Source organism: Paramormyrops kingsleyae, chromosome 14 (assembly GCF_048594095.1).
Source record: "Paramormyrops kingsleyae isolate MSU_618 chromosome 14, PKINGS_0.4, whole genome shotgun sequence".
NCBI classification, from domain to species: domain Eukaryota; kingdom Metazoa; phylum Chordata; class Actinopteri; order Osteoglossiformes; family Mormyridae; genus Paramormyrops; species Paramormyrops kingsleyae.
The window spans coordinates 1591443-1601605 of record NC_132810.1 but is presented as its reverse complement, the minus strand read 5'-3'; the positions used below and the strand labels follow the sequence as shown (position 1 = coordinate 1601605).

Sequence of the window (10163 nt, the reverse complement as noted above, 5' to 3'; positions counted from 1 at the left end):
ATAAAGACTCTTTGATAATTAAAATGTCAGTATTGGCATATACATATCATCCACCGCATTAGCATCATTTGCTTCTGGTGTACAATCTGCGGTGAGACTTATTGGAAGTGAATAGCTATTTGTCACTCATGTTTCCTCTTCCTCCTATTTGATCATCATCACAATGAGGACGCCACCGGAAATGCTTACATAAGAAACGACGCCTTTAAATCAGTATATAAATTTGCTGCCCTGACTACAAAAACAGCCCACAGAAACTGCAGTCACTGTAGGTGAGATAAGAGGAAAAATGACTTCAGTGATCAGTCTGCTGACTTTGACGGTGAGTGCTAATTGCAAATGCTCCTTTTAAAACAATTAAATTACATGGGCACTATCATCTTGCATATTGTGCAATATTCTAATTAAATCTGGATTTCTAGTCACAGGGTTTAGGCATTATGCAATTATTATCTTTCTTTTTGACTAGTCAGGCTGAGAGATTTTTTTGGCATTTTTCTGTTGCATTACAGATTCATTTTCTTTATGAAGCAGCTTTGGTAACTTGAGGAGGCACAAATAACGTAGTAAAACTCTTACTTAATGCATTGGTTGACTGGTTGACTAGAAATTAAGTGTCAATTACCGTGACAGTTTACAGGTTGCTATACATTTGAGATCTGACAGATATTACAAAATAAGTTAGCATGTTGCAAGTTTTTGCACTATTATCCTAGGAAAATATATTTAACTATGCATTCATGGCAATGAATAGAACATAGAATTACCAAATGCAAGAATCTGCTATATGGAAATTATATAACCATCATACAGTAACATTTATTTGTAACTTATTTCTAAGAAGTACTGTATTGGTTATGTATGGGTGATCTTTAGCGTAAACAGAGAACAACTGTCTGACTGTGTAAACTGCCTAATGGTTACTCACTGTCAGTTTTCTCTCATGGCTGTTCCTAGAATGCAGTGGGAACAATTAATGTAATAGTACACTCTTAATGTATTGATTAGCCAGAAACTAAGTATTAATTACATACCGATTCCATATTTGTTCATCATTAATCAATCCGAACAGTTCATGTATTTAATTCAGTTACTATATTGTGATTTGTACCTGAGTAGTAACTGAGTTACTAAGTTACTTGTGCCCCCTCTAATAAAGTGGGTAACACTTTACTTAAGGCCATGTTTTTAGTAATTTATAAACACATTTATAATGCATTATAATGCATCCATAAAGCATTATAAACACAGTTATAAATATTTATAAAGAGGCATGACATATTATAGCCATATGTATTGAGCATTGTAACAGCCTTACGAAGATCTCATCTACAATGCACTAGATACCTTTATAATGCAGGACAAAGCATCCGTAATGCTTTTACCAGTCATTATAATGCACTATAAAAGTAGTGCATTATGGATGAGAGCTTCATAAGGCTGTTGTAATGCATAACACGCATAGTTATAATGTGGTATGCCTTTTGCAAAATATTTATAGCCTTGTTTATAATGCTTTATGAATGCATTATTATTTGTTATGTAGGTGTCTATAAATTACTAAAAACATGGCATTTAGTGTTCCCGCGTAGTTTTAAGAAGGCGGTGTTTACCTAGTTAAGCTGCTCATGTGAGATTCTTTAGATGTCGTGCAGTGAATTTCCTTGGCATATTTATTTGCTTTAATGCCTGCGTTCTCCAGGTTCTCGCAGCATTGGGAGTTCTCGTGGCCATCCGGGGCTCCGAGGCGCTACCTAGACTGAGGGTTAGCCGAGCAGAGTATCGACTGGAGAAAACCAAGAGGGCTTCCAAAGGGATGGAGTCACAGGCTCACACAGAAATGGTGAACCTCATGCTGGACCCCAGTGTTTTGATCACCTCTGACCCAGTACCCCAGCTGGCTAATCACTCCTTGTCCCCATGGATGTACAGGTGACATGTTAATAACTCATTTTCCTGAATCTATAGTGTATATTAAAGCACTGAAGTGAAAAGCATTATTTTAGTTGCTTAATCTGGCTCAGGGGCATAGTTAGAGATGAATGGACAGGGGGCTGAGTCTTTACTAGGGGGCGCTGATGGCAAACCATTTATGACTTAACCAATAAATACACATTTACTTGGGGGGGGGGGGGGGGGGGGGAGCAAAAATGTGGGAGCAAGAATGTGGACTGTCCTGTCTGGCAGGGAGCTCAAAGGGAGCAAAAACATGGACTGATTGTGGGTCCTTGAGGACCGGATTGGGAAACACTGAGCTAAATAACCAGCAAGCTGGTTAAAATGAGTAAGACTAATGCCCTGGTTCTCTATCTGCTTGCACCTACAGAACCACCCACGATGACACACGATTTCCTGTAGACATCGCCCAGGCCAAGTGTTTGTTAGCTGGCTGTCGGAATTCACTGGGGGAGGAAGTGATGGATGTGGAGTCCCGACCAATTTTCCAGCAGATCCTGGTCCTGAAGAGGGTGGAGGGGAACCAGAGGAAGTACTACTATAAGCTGGAGAGCCAGACCATCGAAGTGGGCTGTACTTGTGTCCGCCCAAACACAGTGCATCAGAAGTAGCAGGCTCCAGCGATGGAGGCTGCAGTACTTCAGAATCTACCAGAGGTAGACAGTTCAGGTCCAGAAAGTACAAATCCAGACCAAGGTTTTTTTTCCCAACCAACAAGTTGAGTACTCTGTGACTGTGACTCTTTATGCTCATGGGAGTTTTACTTACACAAAAATGTTATGAGGGCATAAGGAAAAATGATTGGTTCAGAGAGATAACCAATCAGATTGTAGAAGAGGTGGGTCCAACCAATCAGATGTCTTGGTCCTGCCTCCTCTAGTCGCTTGTCCCCACCTCCTCTACAATCCACCTCTGGAATGAACATTACTGTTAGCGTTTTCATAATCATTGTTTATCTTCTTTTTAATCCATTTTTACTCTAACTCATTATGGAGGATGTATTTATTTAATTTATTAATGTATTTGATTGTGCATTAACATTTAGGAAATAAGGTTTTAAGATTTTATCTATTTATTGAAATAATACATACATTTGAATAATCAGTGACTCAATAAAGTTAAATATAATTGCTATAAAATGGAAATACAAATAGTAGCCATTCAATGTTCAGTCTTTCCTGAAATCCCCCTAAGATTTTACGTAATATGAAGCCACCAGAGCATTTTTTGAAGCATCATTGTGTAACTTGAAGGCACGAATGGATTAACCAAAAAGCAGGTTGTTCTAAGCACTGAATAAAGTGGTTGCTACAAATGTACATTGTTATTACAGTTTTGTAATGTGCTACTGTGCAATTTTAAAACATAAATTTTGTGCAATAAACCCACAAGGGAACAGTGGTATTGAACAGCAGTTTTAATGATCTTTGCTTAAAATATATTTCTGTACATCACTGAACAGACATATCAAATGTGTTCAGAGAATTGTTAATTTGATTAACATTTACACTGGCTTTGCCAGATCCTTCCATAAAAACAACTAAATCAGCCATCGACGGCATATCGTGGGCTGAAAGCACATCACGCAGTCCACTCAGCACTAAACACGCACACACTCATACATGTTCGCACACATGCGAGCACGCACTCATGCACACGCTTGGTTACGGTAGCCTTTCTTCTTAATGTAGGTCTTAAGATGAGCACAGGACCACCACGTACAAACTCACGCTGTTGGCACTATTGGCGCGGGAGCAAAAGACAGAGACGGCTTCTCTAGAGCCTTATAATCAGTCCAGAATTTGTATCAGTCTAGGTCCACACTTTGAGGTAGACCAGGCACTGTTCTGCTCTGTAAGCTTTTCCATCTCTTCGGTTGTTCACTGTTTGTTCTTCCAGGGAACAAGCTGAGTAGTAAAGTCAGTCCTTTGGTGAGATGCCTTCGAAATGTTTGTCGTGGGAACCCCTCATGGGACCTGAAATGCAGAAACGTTGAGAGGAAAAGCCCGGCACAAATATGACAATGAAGTTGTGCTGTATGAGATATACCACCAGCCAGACGTTTTTGCACACCACAGGTTTTCCATTTATTTCATAAACTGCCGATTTTTTATTCCTGTTAAGCACTGGAAACTTGCGTGAACAACTATAAATGAAATTACAAGTCAAACAGAGCAAGTTTCCTTTATAACATGGAAAGAGTATGTAACGTCCTACATGTCTGACATCCTACTGTGTGGTTGTGTGGTGATGGAATAGTCAAATTCTAGGCCGTCCTTTAGCTTTACATACACTAGTTAACTGTTTCATCCCATGAAACAGAGCAGTATGTAATGTCCCTTGTAGAAAAGAATGCCTCGAATTTTCTCTGCTGTTATAACTGCTAGAGGAAGTTACTTTGATGAATCAAAGATGTGTCATTTTCTTGCTGGTAAAGGTACTCAAATGGTGAACATACTGTACATGTAAATGTATTTGTTTATGTATTTGTTATTTCTTTATTTATTTATTTGCTAGCAAGGAATATTGAGTGTGTTTTTAGTAACTGTTAAGTGAATCTTAGTGTGTGCAAAAACCTTTGACTGGTAGCATTAACGGATATATAGAAACACTCTTCCGCTAAGTGTTCGGTTAATCCAGGACTAAGGGTGTAGGTTTGCTTTCAACATCGGAAGGGACCGAATCAACCCTGAACCGCCCACCCCCCTAAACATACAGTAGCCCCACAATATGGGCAGGGACACGTCTACTGCCACACCCAAATCTATGCCCTTGCCCAGAACCGACCGTAGGAAGCAGAAGGCCAAAGGCAGGGTAAAGGCTGAATGGAAGTTTATCCGTTGCATTCATATAGTAACAGGCTAAAGATTTATTTAGAATTTAGAACTGCAGATTTATCTATATGATGCGTCTTTGTATTGAGAGCTGAAAACGGGGAATTGAAGGTGGGGGTACATGAAGCCACTGGATTACTGTATTTAGAAGCCACTGGATTGCTGTATTTAGCAGCCACTGGATTGCTGTATTTAGCAGCCACTGGATTGCTGAATTTAGAATCCACTGGATTGCTGTATTTAGCAGCCACTGGATTGCTGTATCTTTGAATCCTTTTAAATGAAAATGACTAAAAGAAGGATATTTATCCTGCATGTATTTTATTAGATTAAGCAAAAAATAACAATTGCAATACCTTTTCCTCCTGGCTTTCAGCAGAAAGGATGGCTTCTGTATTGCTCAACTCTTCTTTGATCCTGCGTTCAGAGTGTAGACCCTCGTCACCATACTTTTGCGTAGTTTTATGTTTCCTCTCCTCCACTGGGGGCTCTAGCAGTTCAGCTTTCTCACACTAGGGGGCAGATGAAATTCTTTGTGAGATCATTTGGATGCGGTCATCAGGATATGCAGGATATGCTCAGCTAATATGTAATTATCTCATGTAATGAATGTGGCTAAGATATATGGACAGCAACTGTTCAAATGACTTCAAAGTATTAAAGACCTTCCTCGAGTCAAGAGTCAACAATGAACCAATCAATCAAAGTGATTTGTCATAATGCATTTTTTAATAAATAAACTTCAAACATCAAACCTAAATAGGAATTCAATAAACACTATACAGAAATGAACAATAAGTGGCATCAACACTATAATATGACTTTGCAGCCTCTAGAAAAGTGATCAGTTACAATGGAAAAGAAAATCCTAAGAAAACAATATGGAGCAAATGGAAATTTGATTATTGAAGCCTAAAGATGTACAAAATGATCCATTTTCCATGACCACTGGTCCTATTCAGGGTCACGGGGGGGCCCATAGCCTACCCCGAAGGCAGGGAGAAACCCGACATGAGGCGCTAACTAAAGAAAACGTGGTTTACTGATAATTAGAAGGACGTCACCAGCACACCTATGTCTCCCCTTAAGTTTCTCCACCTCAGGTTTCTCACCTTCCTTCTTTCTTCTGCGATGGGCAGCTTCCTCTGGATTTGTCCCTGGGATGGCTCTCCACGCTGGGGCAGGGCTGCACTAACCTCGGGCACGCCATCGAAAGAGGGGGGCCTGAGAATGACCTCGAAGGCCTGTCCGGACACCCGCTTATTCAACTCAATTACTTCCATGTCCTTGATGACGCATAAGTTGAGGTCCACAACATCTGCAGAGGCTGGACCAGTAGATAGAAAGACCAAATAGAAACAATAGATAAGCTTAAAATATATAAGCATGGTGCTAGCGTGATGCTAAACAGTGTTGCCCACAGCAAATGAGAAGCCACAACGAGGGACTAGGCATCAGCTATCGGTATCTTACTGCATAAGTGTGAGCATTTTGCTTGCAATTGGAATAAACTTACTCAGTTACTCCTGAGGTAAGTCAAGCATAGAAGACGAGGGGTTTCTCCTCTTTACCTTTTGTTTTCTGAGGCTTCCCTTCAGCATCACGGAGCAGACAGGTACAGAAGAGAGACACTAGGGGGAGCTCTTTTATCTTCTCTTTGTATGCTGATGGAGGAAACAGTGAAACCACTAAGCCTGTCATAAATACTCAAAGCATACCATGGCTGCCTTATCGATACTAATCTAGATCATAGTGGAGTAGAATTATCTGTGCACACTGGATTATCTCTGACGCAATACTGATTGTCCACTAATGGAGGCTTTTGATGTGATTTCCTATCAGATGCTATTCAGTGCTTCACTGTGTCATTCAAAAACCATGTTCGTTTGAATGACTAATCTTTGAAACCCCTCAAAAGCAGCCAATTCCCAGTAATTCTTTTCATATCAACAAATATGTCCCAGTTAAAATTATTTTCCTTTGAGGACTTTATTTTCAGGTATGTTCACAAACACCAAAAACAGAAACAAAGGCAAAGGGTAAGCTCTCTAACATACCTGAAAGTGTCATTTTGCCACAGTTGTTAAACATCTCAGTGTGAAATGTGTAGCGGCTCTTGTAGAGTGGGACCTGGTACGAAAGGGTATGAAAGTTGGATTAAAAATCCTGCCAAGACATTACTATCAACAAAACTGCACTTTAGCCTCATCCTATAATACCACAAATGTGCCAAGAATATTCACCAACAATCCTGAGAAGTATCCTACATGATACTGAAAACTCCTTGAATGTTTTTCCACACCATGTTTGAGTTTGGTCTCCTAACAATCAGGGCCTACTTCCTGGTTCATTCCAATTCTTAAACATCTGTTGCTATGATCTCTGCCAACATAAAGATCAATTGAAGATATACAGAACATTACCTAATTAACTTATAATGTTAATTAACTACCAAAGTATCACTTTAGTAACAGGGCAATTTCAGGTAAGAGGAAGATAACCACCCAGGTTAATTATATATGCTAAGCCATTGCATAAATTAAAAATATCTGGTCTTAAATAAACTGCTATGAAGTAGGACACTAATCAGTAAATTCTGAAAAACATAATTAGCTACCATTCAGAAAACATTATTTTCACTTAGCAGAAATTATCATAAAAAAATCCCACTGCATTTCTAAATGAAGCAAATGAAATAATGAAAGTCCCGCAGTAAAGGTTCCCATACCGCCCACACAATCGGTTTGGTTTTTTTTTTTTTTTTTGCAGGGGAAGTTGAGTCAGAACTGACAGAACAGTAAATCAGAAGAGAGAGAAACATCCAGAAGACTGTGGCCATAAATTGGCAACATGCCAAAATAGAAACAGCACAATTTTTGAAGAAATGCTGCTGTGGGAGAAATTTAGACTCTGATTTTTTTTTCCCCCCAAGACAAAATCGTCATCTACGAGAGGACCTCCTCTGCTTAAATGTGTCAGATTTTTAAAAATCTATTCTAAAGAGTGACACACAGCAACTGTGCAATAGCTTAGCATGCTGACATGAGTCTGCATTCATATCTGTAGATTTAATATATCTGCCAGTCTGACCTGCAATGCAGACAATATTTTATTACTTGCAAATATTTATTTTAGAAGGTGGTCTAAGAATAAAGGCCCCTATAATATGCATGCAATCCTCTTCATGTCAAGCCAAACACCTTGAAATCCCACTTAATCACAGAGCAGAAAAAAATGTAACTGAAATGCACTTGTGGGTATTTCAGTAGTATAGCTAATTCACAGTCTGTCCACAAATCAGAACAACCACAACCAAAGTGTGAGGACGTAGTACTTCGACGACAGTGTGACATCATATCAGAGCCTAAAGTCATTTTTATAGTCTGATCATTGCTATTTATGGATCTGTCTTGCACACATTAGGAGCATTAACTTCTTATTTATACTGTGGCCTGCATGCATTCGGAGTGACAGGTGGTTCAGTCACACTCAGAGCTGGGCCTCGTTGATGAGTCAGTGGGTTCATAATTAGACACACAGTCATCTCTGATGAGCAATACATATTTTTCCCTCTTCATTCAGTATATTAAATCCAGGCTCAATTTTTAAAAAATCCTCAGTTATTCACCATTATTGTTTTTATCCCTTTAAATTATGATCTGTTTGCTATAACAGTTAGAATGGCATCCAGGCAGACTGATGAGTTTGGTAGCTACTGATGTACAGAGAAGCAAATCCCCAAGCTAAAAATATATCAAATATATATCAAAAATACACATTATGGTGTAGGTCACAGTATCAGCCACCCAATTTAAATGGGAGTTATTAAAAAGTTTGTCTCTTGTGTGAGGATGGCAAGCTCCTCTGCATCAACAAAACTCAGCAACATCCCCATTTCTAAGAACTCTCAGCCCACACTCTGCAAGCACCCGCTTTCAAATAAAACTCTGATCAATACGAGCTTCCTGCACAGGTGAACATTTAATGACGTCCTGTCAGTCTAAAGGAAAAGGGGAAACCCCAGTCTGTAGCTCTTTACGGGGCTGTTTGAAGCATGCATGCTTTTGCATTGTCTTTCACATTCCTCACTTATAAAACACTCCCCAGTAACCTATGTCCAAAGCTCCCAATGCAGTGAATAATATGACCATTTTTTTGCTTGTAACACTATGCATTGATTACCATTTAGTATCTTTTCCTAAAAAAAAGATAATGCATGCCCGATTTCATTCCACAGCTTTTTTGTGCAACAGTTTCCTCAAACCCAGGAAAAAAACACACTGTGCAAAGTCAAAACAACAACTGAGCAACTGCATATGATTCATAATTTATGGCATCAGCAAATGTGCTAAAACCAAGTCCTTTTGAAACTGCAATTGCAGTGGTAGGGAAGCAGTGCAGGATGCCTGTTTCATTAAGGATATACTCAAAAGAATGATTTAACAGTAACTGCTTATTAACTATCATTAAAATAATTAGCCTACTGCAATTATGAAAGCTGACTTACCTCTCTAAAGACAGGTTATATTCTTCAGCTTCTCTCTTGTCAAGCTGCTGTTGTTCTGATACAGAGCTCGCAGCAGCAGCACCACCAGCCTTACAGCATGACATCACCTCCTAGCCACGCCATTGGGCGAGAGGGATGCTGGCTGCTGATGGGCTAGCATCTTTCAGAGCACAGCACACGGGTGGGGGAGAGTGGGATTACCTGTTAACTCTTTGTTGCAAGCAGCAGGCATCAATCAAGAATAACAAAGAGAAGCTTCCCCTGCTGTGTGCACTAAAGAATTCAAACGGGAGATTTTTATGCAGTTATTGTTATAAAATTATACATATATACATATAAGACAAGCCCGTTCTGGTGTAAAGGCATATACTGTAGAGTATGAATTATACATCTACAGAAATGTGCAAAGCCATGTTTTCTTTTAGCCACAGCAAAGGGAAATCTGAGCCCTTTTGTCCTGAATAATGTGATCTTTGGATGGCTTCGTAGCAACTAACATGTGCTGGCCTGTTTGTAAATTTAGGCACTTCTAAAAATAAGCACACAAAGGCTCTCTCTTCTGGGTCCCCCAATGCATCAGTGCAAAAGCACCAGTGGTATCGGAGCCAGAGCACTTGTTTGGCTAATCTGAAAGCTTGCTTGTAATGTTTGAGCAGTCTGTCAATGGCTCTTTCAAGCTTTCAATCTCTCTCTCTGGTTCTTACCCAAATGCTGCCTTTTATTTATTTCCTCCTTTGCACTATCTATACCCAGTTCAGGAAAACGACTTCTGATGATCTCAGGTCAGTTTTGTATATTAAACAAAAAAACAAGATGCAGTCGATTTATCTGTAGTTGAGTTCTATTTTCCTTAATTGCTACTGTGA

The 10163-nt window shown here is 39.5% G+C and overlaps 2 protein-coding genes across 2 annotated transcripts; one reads left to right on the top strand and one right to left on the bottom strand.

Moving 5' to 3' along the window:
• The first annotated feature begins 237 nt into the window (after nt 1-237).
• Nucleotides 238-3178, top strand: il17a/f1 (interleukin 17a/f1). Its single transcript, XM_023838740.2, has 3 exons — nt 238-322; nt 1703-1932; nt 2327-3178. The coding sequence occupies exons 1-3, from the start codon at nt 290-292 to the stop codon at nt 2565-2567; spliced, it is 504 nt and encodes a 167-aa protein (XP_023694508.1). The 5' UTR covers nt 238-289; the 3' UTR covers nt 2568-3178.
• A 180-nt stretch (nt 3179-3358) lies between these two features.
• On the bottom strand, nt 3359-9396 carry stmn4l (stathmin-like 4, like). Its single transcript, XM_023838747.2, has 6 exons — nt 9298-9396; nt 6848-6920; nt 6362-6454; nt 5903-6117; nt 5147-5302; nt 3359-3932 (listed from the first exon to the last, which is right to left on the bottom strand). The coding sequence occupies exons 2-6, from the start codon at nt 6879-6881 to the stop codon at nt 3924-3926; spliced, it is 507 nt and encodes a 168-aa protein (XP_023694515.1). The 5' UTR covers nt 6882-6920; nt 9298-9396; the 3' UTR covers nt 3359-3923.
• Nucleotides 9397-10163: the final 767 nt, after the last annotated feature.